Raw genomic sequence first — 22,204 nt, forward strand, 5'->3', positions numbered from 1 at the left:
TTAGCAGGGGAGAGGTCACCTAGCAACAAAATCCCCAGTACTGTAGGACTCTGTCAGCCGCAACAGGAAACCAGGGAATAAAGGTGGAACATTATATAAGCGAGTGGAACATTATAAAGGACATAGTTTCCTGTATTTGCTCTCACTCTGGCCATTTGTCACTAGCTTAAGATGAGGGAAGCTGCTGTAGGAGCCAGATGAGTTGGTGGCCGGGAGTAAGTCTGCCTACCAACCTGAACAGAAATGGGCCCCACAAGGACTCTTAAGGAGGGGTGAGCTAGAGTGAGGGGAAATGTATGTAGGGTCTATTAATTTTGTATGGATCTGCATATTTCTCATGTGACCAAGTAAAGAGCAATAACATGTTACATGTCTGCATGTGCTATATGACGCACCTACCACATGGCTTTGGAAAGTTAAATGTAACCTAAAAGGCTCACACCTATTAGTGGCGTTCAGGAAGAGGTTGTTGTTTAACCTGTAAGGGGAATCTTAGATGTTAGCACTGGTTTCAGGGACGAGGCACCTGGGCCATATGGATGCAGCTCTCAAGAGGGTTGCTAGACCGATGGTCTGCACTCTGTGTGCCTAGGGACCTCAAAGCTCTGAAAGTCTGTACCTGGGGATCCATAGGTTGGATTCCTCTCACAGGAGTCCCATGGGCCACTGGCAGTGGGAGTCTGACCAGATCTATGACATAGAAATAGCTGTTTTCTATTTGAACTTTGCTGTGTAGTTCTGCTTATATCAATGCAGAAAATTTGATAACATTTTACAGAAATGTTTTATTTAAAGGCTTTTTCAAAGGGTAATTTTAATTGTAAATCATCATTACATTATAACTCACTTATTTGGGATGTCTAGTTTTTTTAGATTGCTCCCAGATATCCACTTTAGAGTAGTCTGATAGAGAAGAGTAACAACTGCTGATTAATCACGATAGAATTGGCAAAAGTTCTGCCTTTGTTCTGTATTCAACTAATTCGAAGACATTAAGTGGTTTTAACCAGGAGTTAAATAAGTGTTGAATTTTAAGCTTCAGGATTTTAACACACATAGTGCCAAGTCAAAGTTAATATACTGAAATGTAGTGAATGTTATTGAACCTAGTATTGTATTTCAGTTAGGTTTTTTCAGACCTTTTCTAATGGCCTCTTTGATTAATTGGGCTAATAGGCTGACCACCGGAGTGTCCCAAGAGAATCTTACTGTATTGAAGAAAATATACTCTTAATTTGTGGATTGTATTAGCCAGACTCTTTTTATATTTTGGAGCCTTTTTCTATATCTTAAATAGAAAGAAAATGACCAAGTCCAGTCTGGTAAGAGACTTTCTTTATTTCACACATCTCAGCAGAAAAAATTGAGGATTTTTTTGGTAATCTTTCCGGTTAACCTAATAAATAATGTGGATGGCATGGCTTTTGCTAGCCTTGTTTTTTGAGCATTTGGGGTACGGATAGATTCTGTATGTTAGGCAAGGAAAAACATTAAGGCCCCTGTCTCTACGCTAAGAGACAAATGGTGCTGGATATGTTTTGAAACATGGTTCTTCCCTGAAAGGCAGTAAGTTCCTTTGGCCACTGAAGGCCATACCATATCATGTGCAAACTAGAAGTTAATGCAGAAGGTCAGAGAAAGTTAGTATGAGCTTCATGGAGGGGAGTGATATGCTTCAAGTTGCAGGTAGGGAAGATGGTCATAACAAAGGTTTTCCGAATGCGTTGGAGATAAAAAGGCAAGGAAAGGAGATTGCAGTGGTTAAGGAGAAAGATGACCCAGGTATTGATAAGAGTTTGAACCACAGGACTGAAACTGAAAAGAACAGAATTTAGTATTTATATTAATCAAATCAATTTGAGTACTTTTGACTCCTTAAATATTATGAAGGTATCTTAAAATATTCTAAAATTATGTAAATACTATTTATTTTAATATCTGTCTCCGCAATTTTCAGTGTGCTAAGGAGAAACAAGAAGTGGAGTTTATAGTGTTAAGGACCTTTGATCCATGCCCACCAGCTGTAAGTGGGCAGTAGTGGCACCTCTGACTTCGCTGTCTGTTTTATTTTTCAGCTCTAATTTATATACTTTTGCACTGGTTATATCTTTCTCAATGACATGTTGTGGTTTGCTGCTTTTTAGGTTTTTACCATTAACACTTTGAGGGAGGATTTCTTTAAGGATGCTGGAACTCTAGGATTGCCATGTTGAAATATTTGGACTTGCGAAATAAATAACTGCATTCCATTCAGAATTTGTAAGAAGGCGATGATTAACAGCAGCATGCATTAGGTTTAAGTGACAGTAGCTGCTCTGAGATACTTGACTTATGGGTATAATGGCACATTTTCTGCTTGAGAGGGAAACTGCAATGTAGTAATTTACAAGACAGAAAATTATATCTGATTACAAAGAAGAGTTAATCACAGATGAGTAAAATATGTCTTAAATATTTATTATTTGTATTTTAATCATCTGCTATCTAGAAGATAGTCTCATGTATTTGTAGAGTGGGATTTTGTTGGGATTTGAATGCCTGAGAAATTAAGGGCTTTTGAAGCTGTGTAAGATAAGTTCTGTTTTTTAAAAAAAAAATACTGTTAAATTATCCAAATTTAATAAAATAAATAAATAGTGGAACTTGATGAAGGGGCCTGAGTCACGAAATTGAGCTCTGGAGCCAAACTTGGAAGTATGTTAAGGACAGAGCAGAGTCATTCATTTTAGTTTTTCCATCCACAGCCACAAACCTCAGGTTTTAGATTCTTGTCTTATTCTACAAGCCAACTGCAATACTCTTGGCCTTAACTAATGGAAAACTCAGTAATTAATTTTACCCCAGAGAATTGAATATTAACTAAATGCTATACTTGCATTCATACATCTATGTATATGTATTTTGATGGTCTATATGTATATGTAGATTCATACACCGTGATACAATAGTTAATAGGTTGCTCACTAAGGGATAATAATTAATAACTGCAGTTTTCCTTCATTTAAGGCAAGAGTAATAAATATATAGAAGACTTCTAGAATTAGACAGGAGTCCAAAACCTGAGGTTTGTGGCAGTCTCTGAAAAAAATGGAAACAAATGACTGGTATTCCCATAACAAAATGTCTCTCTGAAACTGATAAATCTTTGCCTTAGACTTAAAAAAACTTGAGCATGTGTTTAACTTTAACCATGTGAAATCTATCTTTATTCAGAAGGGACATAAGCACAAGCTTAATTTCAAGCACATACTTAAGTTGCATTGAAATCAAAGTTAAATATGCACTTGTGCTTTGTTAATTGTGCCCTTAATATTGCATACTACTAAGTGTGATCGTTATAACTTGATCAAACACTACAAAAAACAGAAATATACAATTATGCTCTGTCTGGGGTTGAAATAATCCTTTTTATAGCATGAGTCAAGTTCTAATCTGCAGGGCATGGCCAACCAGAATTTTATTAAATGTGACCCACGTGCTGCAGGGAGCAAGAATGACTTTTTGTCTGTGCAGTTGGATGGTAAGAGGTAACAGAATCCAGTACATAAAGGAGAATAACAAGCCCCAGGAAACGAGTGGTGGTGCTGGTGAGGATAAAGGTGTGATGTTTTGGACAATTACTGTATAGTCTTGGAAATGGGCCCAACCTGCAATGTTCAGAATGTTCATATTGAAACAGAAGCTTTGTTACCTTATTAGAGTAGAATATTTCTTATTCATATAGTTAGCTTTGGCAGTTATCCAGCAGATCTTCTCATCTGAAATCTTCTACTGATGTAGTATGTAAGTCTTCTCAGTGAGGAACTGAGACCCTTAAAAAGCAACTGAGATCTGTGGAAAATAGTCTTTCACAACTCTTGAGTTTGGCTTCTTTCAAGATTATACATCGGCACTGATGCAAATAAGACTATAAGTGGTAGCACAGTAGCTTTGCAGACTCATCTGGAAGATTTCTCTGTTATAACCATCAAAGCTTCTGTTCTAATAAGGCGGCAAAGCTTCTGTTTTCAGGATTCCTGGAATAAAACAAGTGAGTTTACTGAAGGCAAGTCATTTAAGACAATAACTGTTTGCCAGCCAAAAAGGATTAAAAACAAAACAAAACACTGTTTTATATGGTAATGGATCTGAGCCAAAACTCAGGAGACCAATACCCCTGAATTTTTGAGAAGTTTTTAAATGGATCTGAACATTACAAGTTGGGCCCATTTCCAATATTACACAGTAATGGTCCAAAACATCACTCCTTTATAGTCATTTTCATTTCTCTCTTATTTCCTGGTGCTTATTCTCCTTCCTCATGTACTGGACTTCAATACCTGTTACCATCAAAGCACTCAGGCAAAACAGCCATTCTTGCTCCCTCCAGTAGGCAGGTCACATGTAATGAAGCTCTGGTCAGCTTTGCGCAGGTTAGAGCTTGACTCTGACTATAAAACAGAATTAGTTCAACCCTGAACAGAGCATAGTTGAGTCTCTGGTTTTTGTAGTGTTTGATAATGATGTAATGATCACCCTTAATAGTATGTAATATTAAGGGCACAGTGAATCTTAAAGAACCCAATTAAGCAAATACAAGTGCTTATTTAACTTTGATTTCAATGTAACTCAAGTATGTGGTTGAAATTAAGTTTGTGCTTACGTGCTTTCAGAATAAGGATGGACTTGAACACATGGGTAAAGTTAAGCACTTGCTTAAGTTTTTTTGCTGAACTGGGTTCAGAATGCAGAGTTCGTTACAAATCTCTGGTATAGTTTTTGTGTTACTGATGTAACCATTTTTACTTAGCGCAGTGTGGTTATTCTCTATATGAAAGACATTACATATGAAATCAGAAGTTGAGTTGATTTACTTAACTGGGCCTTGGAAAAGTTGGATGAATCATGCCAGACCTTGGGTTGGTGGGGTTTTGCCTGGCTTCACCTGCCTGGATATGTACTAGGAAACAGACTGAGTTCAATATGAAATGGAGACAGTTCAGGAGCTATTAACAATAGAGAAAATGCTCAATTTCAAATAAAACATGTCTAACTGCAACTTAACTATTTAGGATTCTGTCATGAGATACGCAGAGCACATTTTGGTCCAAAAACCTAAGTCCTCCTAATTTCAAATTTTTCTCCGTACTGATAAAATTCCACAGTTCATAATTTGGAAGTCCGTACTCAAGGGTCTATTTATATCTCAAGTAAATTCTACTGAGAAACATTCATAAGGTGCATATAATGTAACTGTGAAATGCATCTGGGCATGTGCATTACATTTGTTAATGTGATACACTTTTGTTTACTGAGCAGTTTGAAATTAAGACAAACAGATTTCTATTGAAGGCCAAGTCTACACTGAAAAAATTTGTTAGCATAGCGGTGTATTGTTTTCTTTTAACAACATAGCTATGCCAGCAAAATCCACAATGTACACACAATTAAACTGGCAAAAAATGCTTTTGCTGGACTAACTTATTTCACTCTCCAAACCAAATGTCAGTAAGAAGGCATTGCAATGCTTATATTTGGTTTGGTTTTGGTTTCCCTATAAGGCCAATAAATTGTAGCAGTTTAATTAAATTTGTTTAGAAACTGATGTAATTAAATCAGTTCAGCCTTTTTGCATGGACACTCTTATTTCAGTTTGAGAGTGCCTCATATCAGTGTAGTTTAAGCTAAACCAGTATAAGGCACTCTCAGATTGAAGTAAGAGCGTCCACAATTGCACTAATTTCTTTAAAGCCATTTCTAAACCAATGTTAAATTGTTACAATTGTCTCATACAAATATGGGTTGTGAGGGGAGTGTTTGCTAGTCTGTGGAGTCTATGGGGTTACTTAAAGCGCTGGTGCACAGAAGGGTTTTTTCTCTTATTGAGAGGGTGATGTGTTTTGTTTTTTAAGGTGTTATTGGACCATTTAGCTGGGCAGAAATATACTCTGTTTAACTTGGGGGAAAATCCTTTAAGCTTAGTTAAAATTAAAATGGCTACGTTTATAGTTGCTACCTAAGAAAAGACCAGACAAATATCCCTTACATAGTGATGCTACCAGAATGGCCTATACTCTGTTACGCTTTCTTTCCACCGTGCCAGTATCACTAAGTACTAAACCTGGACCCTTCAGAAATTTTAATTAATGAATTCTTACCCACAATAGGTAAAAGTAATGGTTTGGAGTGAGACTAATGGATTCCTGACATTCCTGAGCAGCCTTTCTGTCCCAGGGACTGAAACCTGATGTACACTTAAAAGTTTTGCCAGCGTAGCTGTGTCAGTTAGAAGTGTGGGGAAAATCCACACCTGTAACTGATATACATATGCCAGTGGCAAACTAGTATACATGCAGTTATACTGGCAAAAAAGTCATCTTGCTGGTATAGCTTATTTTGTTTGGGGAACTGGTATAAGGTGTACCAGCAAAATAACTCTTTTGCTCCCATAAGCTCCATCTCCACTTGGAGGGTTTGCTGGTGTAGCTATACTGGCAACTCTTTTCTAGTGGAGACAAAGCCGCATAAGCATCAGAGCAGTTTATCCACTCGACAGACTCCTGTCTATTAGAAGCTGCCACAGCAGAGATTTCACTATTCTCCTCTCCCTTCTTTTATTTGCCACTCTTCCTGGCTCATTACAGCCGGGGGGGGCAAGGGGGGGAGACAGACATTGGTGCTAGCTTCCTGATTACTTCCCCAACCACACCTCTCCTCTTTTTCCCTTCCTGGAGAGGGAATAGGTTCTAGAGAGGGTCATGGAGAACTCCCACAAACAGCAGGAGAGAGGATGGGAAAGACTGTGATGTCCAGATGCCCTATTAAGATGATAAAGCAGGTGTGAGCCTCCCATTCACTCAAGAAGGAGTCAGTGAGCCCAGGCCTGTGGTAACCTGGGGGAAGGGAAATAGTATAATGGGAGTGTAGCAGAGCAAGACTTGCCAGTGCAGCACCTCCTGCTGGTCGTCCTGGGAATTAGCTCTTCCAGCCCAGAGCACCCTCTGCAGGCCGGTGTCTTGCCTGTCGCTGGCCCCTGTGTCCCTCCTGGACCCTGGTGCCCCTCTACATCAGGGTTCTGCCCCCAGTAGTAACCCACGATCTGGGTCTCCCCACCCAGGGGAACCCCCAACCCTCTATCCCCACCATGCCTCAGTGGCTACTGCCAGTCACCATCTAGCCCCCGCTCACTGGGGCAGACTGAAGTCTGTAAACCACTCATCATCGGCAAGGGGGTCTGGATCAGCTGCCTCTGCCTATTCCCAGCTACACTTCTATAACCCCAGTACCTTTCCTGGCCTTTAGCAAGGCCTGCAGCCTGGGGTTTTCCAGGCTGGAACTCCCCAGCTCCTCTGGCCTTCCCTTAACCCTGCTCAACTCAAGGTACCCTTTTCTCCCAGGCAGCCAGTCCCCCTCTCTCAAAAGCTAGAGAAAGAGTCTCTTTCTGAGCTCCTGGCTCACAGCACTTTTATAGGGCCAGCTGTGGCCTGATTGGGGCGTGGCCCCATCTGTGGCTGCTTCCCCAATCAGCCTAGCCTTTTCTTGCAGCCCCAGCCCTCTCCCAGGGGCTTTAACCCTTTCAGGGCCGGAGCAGGGTAACTGCCCTGCTACTGGGGGGTTCTCCATAGATCTAGATAAGAATCCTATTTGTAGAATGCTAATTGGATCTGATCCAAACGCTGAGCTGCTGGGAGTTCTTCTGTCACAGATTTTGGATGTGTGTTATTTTCAGAGTTGTGGTTAGTTCTGAGCACGTTCTCACAATGCAAAACGATATGTGCCAAAATACTATCTTTTGTATGAGTCCTATACCGATACAGTGACATAATGAGCTATATCGAAAGAGAACATCTATTAAAGGATTTTGGTTTGGGTTTTTTGTCTGCTTGGTCCGATATGAGATGAGGTCTTGTGGAACAGCCTGAAAATTATCTTTTTTGCAGCTCTGATAATGAAGATAGTCACTGTATACAGAAACCTGCTGATATGCACTTGAATGCACATTCTGGCCTCCAGCTGTGTCCCCCGACCATGAGTTTATTTAGAGAATTATCCTTTGCAGGGAAGTGGAAAATTAAGGATTGGAAAAAATGGAGGACACTCTGTTGAAGAATAACAATGTGTGATAGTATCAAAAGCCATGAATAATTTGAGCAAAGTTAGCACTGAAAGAAGACCCTGAAATTTGGCAGTCAGTATAAATAACTGGACATTTTAGGGTAGTCTTTGTAGAAGTTAGTGGTTTGCTATATTGCCCGGATAGATAACTCATTTTAATTTCATTCTCACAAAAATGCTGAAAGATAGCAGTGTTCATGCAATTCTAGGATAAGGAATCAACCAAAAAGTTTGCCCCAGTTCTGACAGTTCAATGCAGGCCTCACTATGCTTGCTTTCTAGACTCTGGGAACTGTACTATTTCTTTGTCATTTAAAGTTTGGACAGTTTGAGTTGTTTTATAACTCCAAAACCAGAGATTTAAATCAAGGGACGGAAACTCCATTTTTCTTCTGCAGCTTAAGTAGTCTGATTCTTTTAAGGTGCTGTTGATGGCTTGTTGGGAATTTTTTTCTCATTTTTGTACAGTGTGTTTGTCACTTTTTCACATGCTCCTCCCCCTTTGTAACAGTAAACCTCTTTAGAGAGGCAGACACCATGGTCAAATGGACTGAGCATTGGTTTAGGATTGGTTTAGGCCAGGAAAGGTACTGGGGTTATAGAAGTGTAGCTGGGAATAGGCAGAGCTCTTGAGCTCTTCTTTGAGTAGATGTCACTATGGCTGTTCCACTTCAGTTGCACTTGCGTACCCTTGCACCTTTGATCACAGATTTTCAGTAACAGTGTCCATTGGTCCACGACTACACCCTAAATGTCCTTATATTCTGATCTGAGATGGGTGGACCCAGCGCCACTCCAGTTCCTTATTGGACACCTGCACCCTGAGATGGACCCTTGCAGTGTCCGTTGGTTAGTTTTGCTAACCCTTTGCCCTTCTCTGTTTTATTTCTTAATATTTTCTTACACTTTCTGTGTGTTCGGCGGGACCTCCCAATATTCTTTTTCCCCAGTGGCTTCCCTGCACACCTTGGTTCCTTTCTTTGAAGCCCCCTTTTTGCTCAGGGTATGCCCCAAACCCCGGGATTTAAACCTTGCTGGACCTGCAAAAGGTCTTCTCCCCTCAGCAATGGACAAATCAGCTGCCTACGCTGCCTTGGGGAGGTGCATATTCTGTTGAAGTGTAAGGTCTGCACTGACTTCAAGAGCAGATCTAGGAAGCCAAGGGAAGACAGGCTCAAGTTATGGTTTGCTTGAGGTTTGCTACTGACTCGGAGCCCAACCTCACCCCTGCATATAGATCTGAATGCCCTGGTGATCTCCACAGCTCAAGCTCCAATAAGCAAGTCTCAAGGGATAGCTTCAGAACCCTGGAAGCATTCCAAAAAAAGAAGATGCAAGTCCCCTAATGGAGAATCAAAGAAAAAGGGGAAGTTGCCCCAAAGGTCAGGTACTAAGGAGACCTTGCGTCCCAGTGCGGGTACCGCTGAGGCTGCTAACTGCCCCTCCCCACCCCAACTGAGTCTCACAGACCCTTGAAAATGGCTTTGAGTTCTTCCCACACAATGAAGCCTTATTTAGCACCAGCATCTGGACCCAATTCATAGCCCTTTATACACAAAGACTCTTCAAAGAAACTGGCATCAGTTCTGGCTCCCCCAGTATCAATCCTGGTAGCAGCCAGGAGTATAAGGGGTGTGCGGATTAGCCAGCTACACTGTCCCCAGTACCAATAACTACGTCACAGCCGGTCATCCAGCAACCCACCTCACTGGAACCAAACGGATTCCTGCTCTCAAAGGATCTCCAAATCCTTGAGGAACCTGACTGTTTTCTCTCCTGCCAGGTACCAAGAGAGCTCATCCAGCGGCACTAATGGTACAGCTCATGCCTTCGCACCCCCCGACACACACATCCTGTCGCCTGCTCCAGGGCAACCTCCAGGACCATTGTGACTAGCGGCACAAACCAGTACCTGTAACAGAAGCCCCAAGATTTTGTTTTTAGCCATAACGTCCTAGTGGTGGGAACTGAAGATTTTATAGGCAAAATTCTGTGAATTAGGCTTGTTACAAATAACTAAAGCTTAGCTTTTTGAATCTCAACATCTACTGCCATTAAATAATTCAGTCCCCTACCTAATTTCACACCACTATGAAAATCTAAGTTGATACAAATTAAAAAAATTCTTAAAAATAAAAATCGATATCTATCAAAATTACACACACAAAAAATGAAAATCAAATTCTTTCCAAGCCTATACTTATATCAGAGGGGTGTGGAACCACCCAGGAAGAGGCCTAGATACCAGAGGAAAAATTCCTCTGTCCTTTTGATATTTTGGCTGAGAGCCATGAATCACTCCTTCTGGTTCCACCTCTTCCACCACTCTGTCCTCCCTCACCTCTGCCCTATATCAGACCATTATGGGACCAGATCACATTAGACAGATGGGGCTAGAAGTCATTACATCAGGCTGTGCCATTCACTTATTCATCCCCATTCGCCCCATCCCTAATCCTCTTTCAGGGACTGTTCTCACGAGAGTCACCAAGTTCAGTCCCTCCCTTCATCAGGATGTGGCTCTACCCAAGTTACTCCCTGGTACCCAAAGAGAATGGAGGCCAGTCCCAGACCTCAAAACTCTGAACACGTTCATCTGGACACAGAGGTGCGGGATGCTAAAGTTAGCAACAATAATACAATCTCTAGATCCGGAAGATTGGTTCATAGCCCTTGACCTTCAGGATGCCTATTTTCACCTAGTGATGCATCCTGCTCACAGATGCTTTCTACAGTTCACAATTGGCAATGATCACTGTTAATACGTAGTGTTCCCCCTCAGTCTCTTGACTGCACGCAGAATTTTTGCCGAAGTGCTTTTGGTTGTGATGGCCCTGTTATGATAATTGGGGATAATGGTCTTGATGACGGGCTTCTCAAGGGATGGTCCCTTCTCAGAGTGCAGTCTGTAACCTGCAAGTCCCTGGCCCTCTTCCATTCCTTTGGACTGAGCTTCAACACAGAAAAGTCCACTTCGACACCTGTCCAACGCATTGAATTCATGGGGGCCACTCCAGATTCCAGAATTGCCAGAGCCTTCCTGCCTACAGACAGATTCATCACTATGACCGACCTCATCTCTACCCTTCAGAGGAGCTCTCAAACCACAACACGGGCCTTCCTGCAGATGCTAGGTCACGTGGCAGCCTGCATGTTCATTACACCCCATGCCAGACTGCATTCGAGATATCTCCAGGCCTGGCTCAGGACCGCCTACGCAGCTTGAGCAAAAGGGTATCTATTCCACAGAAGATTCTCGACTCCCTGAATTGGTGGAAGGATTCCCACAAGGCCTATGTGAGGACCCCATTCACATGCCACCCACTGCAACACAAAAAGAAGAACCATCACCATAGATGCCTCATTGCTGGCTTGGGGCACTGCTGGATTCATTGCCCAACCCACAGGCTGTAACGGCCCTGTGTGGACCCTGCTGGATTACGTTAACTCATCCTTGGAACCTAGAGCAGGCCAGCACAATCTTCCCAAGAAAGAGGTCCCGCCAAGGTAATTAAGAGCCCTAGGTGTCACAGAAGGGCAGCTCTTCCCTTTATCTATGTTTGGGTCTGGCCGCCAGGGTCTAGAGGGAATATGCAGATACCCCTCCTCCCTGGCCATAAACAGAGAGGGGAAGAGAAAGGGGAGAGGTCTTCGTTCCTCAGGGCAGAGGTGGGGAGAGAATGGTCCAAGAAAACTCCCTAGGGTCTCTCATTTTTTTTTCATAAAAATCCCTAAAAGTCTCAGAGCAAGGTTGGCATCTCTGCACTAGCGTAGAATCCCTTATGCCAGTGGAGGATTGGCATAATGAAGCAGTCTTCTCTCTTCTCTAATGTCCATTACCGAATCAGGAGGCTGGATGGATCAGGAGCCAACTGTTCCAGCTTTACACTGGCAGGTAGTTCCCTTCCACACGGCGAATTCTCCCCTGGTGAATTATGGACAGACTTGAGCCCCTTTGGCACCCTCAGAGTGACTTAAAGGGGCTGGCAGCATAGCGGAGATTTCTGACTTTCTATAACGTCACAAAATTCAAATGTAAGTGTATAGCTACAAAAATTCAGTAGCTTGTATTGACAAGGGAATGAAGAGGCCATCCTTAATGAGAGTTATTGTATCACCAGTTGTCTTTTTTTTTCTCTGAGCATAACCTTTACAGTCACTTGTGTCTGAAAAAAGTATGTGTTTTCAAAACAGCATTATTAATTAGCTGCCACTTTATTGGCAATTCTTAACAAGTTTCCTTCTTGGCAGCTGTTTGTTAAAATGCCCAAAAGTATGCCAGGCTCCTCAAAATACAGGTACGTTTCACATGGGCCATACCCAAAGACTTTGCAATCAGATTTGATGCATGATGCAAGAGAGTGAATCCTAAACAGTCAGTGGAATGGGAGATGAGAGAATGGGAGTGTGACAGAGTCATTCAGGCCATCTCAGCCTCTTGCTGGAGGCATTGGTGTCCTGACACTTCCTGCTTAAGAAAAATCTGTTTTGGCCAGCGAGATATAGTCCTTCAGAGGTGCAGAAGGGCCAGAAGGTATACGGGCCAACAGGGAGATAGCAGGACAGTTAAGAAGACTTGCTGCTCCTGCTGAGGGTAGAGCTGGGTGAGACTGGGACAGAAGGGGAGGGCTTCGATGTTAACCCAGAACTCCAAGGCCAGGTCAGTTCCTTGGCTTAAAGTGCTGCAACCAAGCGCCTGTCTTTTGTATATGTGGATATGTTTGTTTAAAAGCACAGACAGCCAGAGTCTGAGTTAGTTGTTATTTAACTGTTGGAGGGCTATATGCTGAGTTTATGGCATGGGCCATCGTCCTCCTCCACATCTTGTAAAGTGAGGCAGGGCACAGTTGCTCACCCAGAGGCAACAGGACACAACAATGTTTACAAGGAATTACTGTGATGAGACATGAAAGGTCATGTGTTGTTATCCAACTAATTTTTAGCATCTTGGGAAGCAAAACAGCTAAAATATGTCCCTAAAATATGGGACTATGAAGTGCTCTGTTCCTCTCTTTTCCTAAGTTTTTCAAATCCAAAAACAATAGGTACTATATTACAAATGTGTATCTGGCTAATTAATGATGATGATATCTCTGCAGAGGATTGAGTGTACTGTATTATTCATATATTTTCTTCATTTTTGGCCATAAGTTTATATTCAATATGTTTTATAGAACCTTCTATAGGTTCACACTATAGGTTGATAATGTAGATATCTACTACTTTGAGATTGTTGAGATTATAATTATATTGCAATAGTTTGGATAAAGTATCCACATTGTATTAAAGAAATAGCTGTTTCCTTAAGTTGGTTTAGTGTCCCAGTAGACCCAGGTTTATGCAATAAGTGGTATTGGGGCTGTAGATTAGGGGGCAGAGAGAGATCAAGAGCATTGCAGAGATAATGATGTGCTGCGACTGGAAGAGGAAAGAATGAAGCTATTCCTTCATAGTTTCCGCCCACCTTAACACATGACAACTGACATGAATTAAATTTTCCCAAATGTGGACAAAACAATCAAGTTCATCAAAAGGAATGAGATGCCCCAGAATGAAGGGATATTGACCCATGCTTTGATACTCTGGGTAGGGAAACTGGGTATCAAATGTTTCTTGTAGGCATTTGGAAAACGTTTCACCGAGCAGCATGAAAAATGTTAACCATGCCAAACTTTTCCTTTAAATTTTTTTTCTTAAAACTTCTTACAAAAAATAAAAGCTGCTATTATAAATTCCTATCAGAGGAAAATTGAAATAGAGTCCTCATATATTGACAACATATTTTCTTTTATTTGTTTGTTTTCAGATGAACTGCTTCAGAAAGAGCAAAACTACTCCGATGATGTCTTGGCCAATATGATCAGTGAGCCCAGGATCAGCTATGGAAATGATGCCCTCATGCCTTCATTGACTGAAACTAAAACCACAGTTGAACTTCTTCCAGTTGATGGAGAATTCAGCCTAGATGACCTTCAGCCATGGCATCCTTTTGGTGTTGATTCTGTCCCAGCCAACACTGAAAATGAAGGTAATGTACAATCACTGAGAGAAGGCCCCACCCAGAGTGCTTTGAAGTGAGTTGGTGTGTGATGATTGATTCGTGCCCTGAAAATCTTGGCCTTTCTGACTTAATTAGGAAATTATACATTCTGATTGTGGGAAATGGTCTGCCACACCTGTCTGGCTTCCTTAATGGGACAGAGAATCCTGACTACATCATAAATCTCAGTGTTGAATTTCATCTACTCCCCTTATTATAAAAAAGCAACATTTAAGTGATATTCTGTAAATTAATGGGGTTAATGTGTTAGAAGTATGTGCATTTTAAAATCACTTAAACAGCAGCTTTTAATTGCTAGCATCAAAATGAATAAGCACACTACCCTACAGTCATACTAAAAATAAAACGTTGTGGTATAAGTATACATGTAATTTTACTGATTAGAATATTTTCCGGTATTTATTGCCGGTGCATTCTGCATGCGCTCAGCATTTTGTAACTGGACAGTGAAAGCTTCTAAAGGAGTACTTCGTGTAGCTCATGGAATAACCAGTTGAGACAATCCTATGCTTTTCATGTTTTTAATTTTAAATAATTTCTATCTAATTTATTAAATTTAAAAATAATTGGGCATTTTACTGTCAGGGCAGTAGAAAGGCCACGTTTTGTCGAGGTGCCTGAGCCACATTAATCAGAAATCTAGAAAACTCTTTCTTGTTCACTTCCCTTAAGTTTCTTCTTATGTAAGTGTTGAGATGAATTAACAAAGGGAAACATAAACTCCACATAAACAAAGGGAAACATAAACTCCAATTTAGTGAGAGAAACTCAGTCCAGGTCAATTGAAACAGAAAAATGAGTATTTATGAAAGAATAATAGATGCTACTTGAAGATGACACTCTTGCTTCCCCGGGCAGATAAATTGCATCTAGATGTGTGTTCTTATTTCTTTTAATAAGTTCCTAATAAAGATGCACAAACAACTCTGCTTTGACTAATACACTGTTTAATTTTGGATTATTGGGCATTTTAATACGTGCTACATTCGTCTGTTGTGGCACTTTCAGTGTTTACTTTGTAAATCTTTTATAGCTATTCAAGGAGTATTGAAGGGTCTTTATAGACAAGAATATTCGTATTGTTGTTGTTGCTTCACAAATAATGAATCATAGTACATGTGGGATTAAAAATACCCCCATAGAGAGATTTAAGATACACTATAATGAATAGTTGAAATAATAGGAGTAGCCATTAGATGTGAGATGCTGAGCACCACCCAAGAATGCTCTGCAGGACTGACCCTTAGAGGAGATTCTCGGTCTCTGGATAATGTGGCATATGGTTTATCTAACAATTTTAACTTGTGTGTTTTGGTAATTTGATCATTGTTTAATGAATAGCCAATCTACAGATGCTAATACTGCTTTGCTTTAGCTGGAAGTAAATCTAATTTTTGAAATACTGGTGATCAGAAATTCTGCGTGTTAGTCATTTGGCCTGGGAGTGTTAACTCCCTAAATGGAAACATTAACATGAATGCAGTGCTATTCCTTTGTGGCATTGGTAAACAACATACTTCACTATTATCCAAAGCAGCCTTACAATGTATTGGGTAAACCAGTTTAGATTTAACGTGCACATCAGAATACAAATTTTTCAAACAGACACTGATGTCTGTCAGGTAAATTAAATATGTGTTTATGTGGCAGACTGATTCTAAATGAACTGTTACGTTGTGTTTTTCTCAACGTTGTCACAGCTGCTTGAGATGTTTTTAATTAGCCATTGAAAAAGAAATTCATGAAGTTGAGTGATGGTAAGAAAGAACAAGTGAAAGCAAATCCAGCATTAAGGTCATAATTTGGAATTTCAATCTAGCACCTCCCCCTTCTGGAGGTGTGTTTAAGCGATCATCAGGATATAGTATATGCAAAACTGCTGTCTATCCAGACATCCTTTTATCCTGCTGGTGTGATGGGGGATGATTTAAGTGTGAGACTTCTTACTTTCATTCTGAATTTCCCTGTGGATTGCATATTTGTGTAAAAGAATAAGTGTTATTTTAGCAGTTTCTCTCCATTTAGAATTGCTTTCCATCTGCAGTTGTTTGCATACCTTGGTTAGAAGTTAAGGAGCCAGTGAAAAATTGATTTCTCTGCAGTCTGAGTTTAAGCCTGCTAAGATCCAGCAAATCCCCTCAAAGACTTCTGAAAGTCCCCCACTCTCCCCATGTATACACTAATTTAATTTCCCAATAAATATCCAATGTCAATTATATTCAAGGATGAATATAAACCTACATGAACTCTTAGATCTTTGATCATGTGAGTTATCTTCCAGTGACTGTGAAATATTGACAGGTTTACAAAATCTGTTCCTTTCTAGTTTTAAAAAAAGATAATTTAAGTCCACGTAATAAGACCAAGAAATGAGGCATATTGTATTTAAAAAACTTGGAAAAGAGAATTTCACAGGTACTGTTATTTTAGCAATGAATTATAATACAAATTAACATATTTCTAGCTTAGTTAGTAATGCATGGCCATCACATTTGCCAGTGTCTAGCTCAGCTCAGCTAGATATACTTCCCCTAACACTTCTGAAGAAACTAAGGGTGAAATCCTGGCCCCGTGGAAGTCAAATAGGAGTTTTTGCCAGTGTTTTCACCCTATGGGTTTTCCCCTGACAGACACAGTTGTTCTCAGTGAGGAATAGACTGTTTATTTTTTTCTAAAATTATATTTTTGTTAACATAACTTTATGCTATCGTGATGTGGCCAATCACCACTTTTACCTCTCTTGATTCCATGGAAAATTGTACCACTACCCCTGCCAGTTGGTCTGTCTTGGATTTTGAGTTCTTTTGGGAAGGACTGCCCCTTCTGTTCCTTTTGGAAGGAAAAAAGCACATTGTGGGTGTTTCCAGATTAAATAAAAGTTACATATATAAGTGCTAGAAATGCTCATATTCCCCTCAGATATCTTAATATTCGATGTAAAGTGACGCAAGGGTACACTGAATGAAGCCTGCATAGTCATCCCATCATGAAAAAAAATAGGTACAATAATTAACTGCCTGGGACCAAAGTTTTACGGAAAATAGCATTGGGCTCCGATTTTGTGCACTTGCTGATTTGTGCCTAAAATTACCATATTCGCGTGTGAAAATGAGGTCAGTATATATACAAACAGTTTTGGAGCATGCAGAATTAGTGTACTACTTGAAAACTTGGACTGCAGTGTACCATGTGTCGTCTTAGTACTTTGGTTATCATATCTTTGCACATAGTCATCCTGTACATTACAGACTTATACCACTTCACATCTTCCTCCGGCACCCACCCTTTCTTCAAGGAACATATCTATAAGTCAGTGCTCTCCCTTATGCCCACCTGCTGTTCCCCATGTGAGGAAACCCTACCTGGGGATTGTTTTGCAGACATGTGCATTGTGGTGGTTCTACTCTGTTTCCAGCTGCCCTGGCTCTTCTTCCCTAAGCATACAAACAATTATCATTGTAGACAATCCCCTTGTGTTGCCAAGTAACTGACAACACTAAAGCTACTAGCACAGAATTACAAGGCCTACTTTGCACAGGAAGCATGTCTACATGCTATAATAGGAAGGCAATGTAGTACAGCAAGGGCAGTGGATTAGGAGTCAGGAGTGCCAGGCCAAAAATTTCAGAAGTGACTAATGATTTTTGAGTGCCTCAATATTGGGTGTCCAGTTAGAAAAACCTTAAAAGGGGCCTGATTTTCAGAAGGCAGATGCTCAGCACTTTCTGAAAATCAGGCCCCATTAAGGTGTCTCATATTGGGCACCTAGAAATGGAAGATTCCAAAATCACTAGTTACTTTTGCAGATCTTGAGGTTCTGTCCCCAGCTTTAGCCTTCCTATGTGACCTTGGGCAAGTCACTTCCCTGTGTGTGTCAATTTAACCATCTGTAAAATGGGGGGAAATGATACTTGCCTTCCTTTCATAAAGCACTTTGAGAACTATGGATGATAAGAACTGTAGAAGAGTTAAGTATTATTATTATTTCCCCCGTCCTCATCCCCAGAAGTATTGGGCCAGCCACATGTAGCCACACCAATTTACAGCAAACAGTTCCCTTCTCCTCTTCCTCTTGAGAAACCTAGCAAAAGACTTAGATGAGAAAACATTTAGTGGCTGTGCTTTTATTTAGCATTGTACAAAAAGCAGTTTCTGGTATATCTTGTGAAGGCAATCACATGGGTTACTGATGGTGCTCTGAATTGCCAGGAAGATGATTTGATAACTGATCCATCTTTACTTCCCCATGTAGGTGAGCATGGAGTGTGCTAAGAAAGCAGTGCAATCCCCTTGAGAAAAGCCCCTTTCAACACTCAATAGCAGAGCTGGTTGGGAATATTCCCTCTGACTGATTTCCTGTCAGAAAATGCATTTTCCTCAAAACATTATTTTGTCTCAGCTCAACCCAAACCAGCATATTTTGTTTTTAACTGATCCAGTCTGTTTTGTTTCTAATCAGTTCAACAAAACATTAAACTACATTTCCCTATCAGCACATTGTCTTTTGAGAGTTGTAATTTGGGACCCTCCTTTTTTTCCTATGCGCCAGGTTCCCTGGAGGACATCTTTTATAATGCAACGTGGATTTCCCTCTCATTGAGCAGTGTGGTGCATCATGGCACTTACATGACTTGGAATAAATTAAGGGAAATGTTGTCCAGTCAGGGAGCCTGGCCCATGGGAGAGAATGGAGCCATCAGGCCTCTGAACTACAACTCCCATGAGGCAATTCACCACTTTGGGAAAATGCATTTTAATATTGAACTGACTCAAACCTAAGCAGCTCAGGTCAGTAAACTGAAACAAAACATTTGAATTTTGGGACTGTCACTGTGGTTTATATTCAGAAATTCCATTCCACAAAAAAATTTGAAATTCAACTTTTCGTCCCAATTCAGGATAAAAGCAAATGTTGGAATGGCATAATTTCCTATAAGACAGAAATTCCCATTTTCACCCTGCTGTTCAGTAGCAACTCCTTTGTCTTATTTCGGCTTCACCATCACTAATCAGAAAGTTCAGATAACCATCCCAAAATTCAAACGCATAACAGAACCCTGTCTAAATACCGTGGATCTGGAAAACCAAGCTGTGACTTTCACAAGCCATCTGGTACTTTGCACCCTATTTCCAGAGCAACCAAAAGCAGAAACCAAGTTCTGTGTGCCATTTTGGCACTTCCAACTGGAACAAAGAAGCACAAAGTAGCATAAAAGAAGAAAAATAATGACGATGGAAGGGAGGAATAACACCAAAAAAGATGTGAATGAGGGGCACAGAAATATGGTTGTTCTTCAAGTCCCTTTCCACTTTTAAATGGAAGATAATCTAATTAGATGGACAATTTTACTGCATACAAACCAAAATATACTAGGAACTACATTATTATATATTTCTCTAATGCCTGTAACTGTTGCCTTCAAAAGTTAATAATCTGGAAAAATAAACTAAGATTTAGTGGGTGTGTAGAAATTAGCAATGATTAAAACTTGTTGCAAGGATTCATGTCAATTCCTGTTCCCAATTATAATCAAAAGTCAGGAAGATGTTTCTAAGCATATAATGTATAAAGCCTTACCCTACTCACTGTAAAATTCTTTGATCTTGATCGTTTCTAATTTGAGCAGTATCCAGAATATAAAGTGCTGGATGGACATGTCAGCGACAAAATACACTATTGAAGTTTTTCCCATCTCCTTCCTTTTATTTCCAGGATTAATTTAAGGCAAATATTTTCCAGCTGCTGCTATTATAACTTTGTTTATGGCATATGTCTCTCCTGCACTATCCCAACAACAGAGCAGTTGACTTATCATTTTGGGTTTTTTGTTTGCTTTTATTTTTTTTGCACATGCCCAGTTGAGCCAGTTGATGCCCGCCCAGCTGCAGACAGAGGACTGACCACAAGACCAGGTATATAACTTGCATGGCTTTTACCTAACCTATGTTTTTCCCAGCATGTCTGTGACCTGCTTGAGCTGAAATGATCACCTTTTCTTTATTATTACCCCCTGTTAAACTGTAGTGTCATGTCACGAACCAGTATAGATGGGGAGTTGCAGCCAGAATTTTAAAAGGGGCTCTCACAAATCTTCCTTCCAAGCCTCTGAGTACTCTCTCTATATCAGTATGTGCTTGCAAAAAGGACGGGGGAGAAGACTGGAGGAACCATCCATTTTTTCTTCCCATGTAGCAAAAGTAGGTTTTTTTAATAAACAAGAGGGAAGCAGCACCGCTGTGCATATAGACAACCCTTACTTTGGAGGTATGTGTATACTTTGTTCCCGAAAAATAGATGGTGTTTTGTAAATTGAAAATAATAGGTGCAGGGTTCAGCTTCTACAGTTTGGAAATTGATGGGGCCATTAAAACTTTTTAGGGGGTTCAGGGGACAGGACTTATTTTGTTAAATACCAGCCACCCCTTGATGCAATTTCCAAAGGCAAAGTTGCTTTTTCAGATGTCTTTTTACAAGCTTAGTCAGAAGAGAAGAATGAGGGGGGATTTGATAGCTGTTTTCAACTACCTGATATGGGGTTCCAAAGAGAGTGGATCTAGACTGTTCTCAGTGGTAGTGGATGACAGAACAAGGAGTAATGGTCTCAAGTTGCATTGGGGGAGGTTTAGGTCGGATATTAGGGAAAACTTTTTCACTAGGAGGATGGTGAAGCACTGGAATGGGTTACCTAGGGAGGTGGTGGAATCTCCTTCCTTTGAGGTTTAAGGTCAGGCTTGACAAAGCCCTGGGTGGGATGATTTAGTTGGGGATTGGTCCTGCTTTGAGCAGGGGGTTGGAGTAGATGACCACCTGAGGTCCCTTCCAACCCTGATATTCTATTATTCCATGAAGCTCAGGAAGAAGTCCTTTCTAGTAGTAGTCTCTCTCCGGGTCTGACTCCATTGAAGGCAGAGCAATTGCTCCAACCTTCCCTTCATGGCAGAATTTAGATTTCCCTCCAGCACATCAGTGATATTAGATTAGTCAGTTCTTGGATCGGAATTTCAGCACTGCAACAACACATTTTTTAAAAGCGAGTGTAACATTTACCACCCCATGCCCTCCCCACCCTGCCAAAGATCACTCTCTCTCTCCCCTTCCAAATTTCAAGCGTGTGTAAATCTTTCAGCTAAAATGACTAGTATTTACTACCTTCAGAAAATGTTACAATAATAAAAACCCACATCTTCCAAAGCAAGTTGAAGTACAGTTCACAAGATTCAGCCTGGTAATGTGATTGTACCATCATTCTAACTGACTGGTTTTTAGTTTTGTGCAGAGCCCCAATTTATTCTGTTTAGGATAAGTGGGCCAGGAATTCCATCAGTTACAGATCTAGACATATGCTATTCTAAACATATTGGGATCAGCAAACATCCTCCTAGCACCTAAGTATTTTTGTCTTCTGGGATATAGATCTTCCTAAAAAAGGGTAGAAATATCATAGGGTATGCAGCATTATTTTATTTTCATTCTCCCTCACCCACAAAATATACTCACGCTTTAATCCTAACCTTGTAACCTGTCTGCTTCACAAGGATTTTTCTTCTCATAGTTCTTTTCCTGCATAATGTCTTCTTCACTCATTTATGCTTGTTATCTTGTTGATATGCATAATCATGCTAAGAGACCCATGTTCCTTGTTAAATATTTTTCACAAATGAGGAGTGGAAAGTCTGGTGGGTATTGATGTGAGAAGACATTCCCTTGCTCCAGTTTGCCACATTCAGGCTTCATCTTGTTAAGTGATATCATTAAACCCTTGATAATGAGGTTCTTTCTTACTACTTGTACATTCCTTTGGCTGGCAGTGGTATTGTACCAAGAGTACCTGTGCCAGTGTAGTTAACGATCTATTCAAGGTTGTATGTTAGATTTCTGAGAGGGGCTGTGATATTTTGAAAGGTGATTTTTTTTTTTATAGCTTCAAATTTCCAACAGTGAAAGAGGGCAGTTTTTCTGCTCATAAGTTACACTGAGTGTTTCTTTAACTCTTCACTGCTTGAGTTTTAAGTGACATTCACTCAAGTGCAAATGCGGCATTGTGCAAC

At 40.6% G+C, this 22,204-nt stretch overlaps 1 protein-coding gene across 4 annotated transcripts in view; it reads left to right on the forward strand.

Moving 5' to 3' along the window:
• Positions 1–22,204, forward strand: part of APP (amyloid beta precursor protein) — a 295,526-nt gene that overhangs the window by 250,003 nt on the left and 23,319 nt on the right. For 2 of the 4 annotated variants that reach the window (XM_073363091.2, XM_073363112.2), the window contains 2 exons: positions 13,901–14,122; positions 20,015–20,068. In XM_073363091.2, the coding sequence (XP_073219192.1) occupies positions 13,901–14,122; positions 20,015–20,068 (276 nt within the window). The remainder of the gene's footprint in view (positions 1–13,900; positions 14,123–20,014; positions 20,069–22,204) is intronic. The other 2 variants (XM_073363102.2, XM_073363122.2) reach the window with 1 other exon arrangement.

This window comes from Lepidochelys kempii, chromosome 1, assembly GCF_965140285.1.
Source record: "Lepidochelys kempii isolate rLepKem1 chromosome 1, rLepKem1.hap1, whole genome shotgun sequence".
NCBI classification, from domain to species: Eukaryota; Metazoa; Chordata; order Testudines; family Cheloniidae; genus Lepidochelys; species Lepidochelys kempii.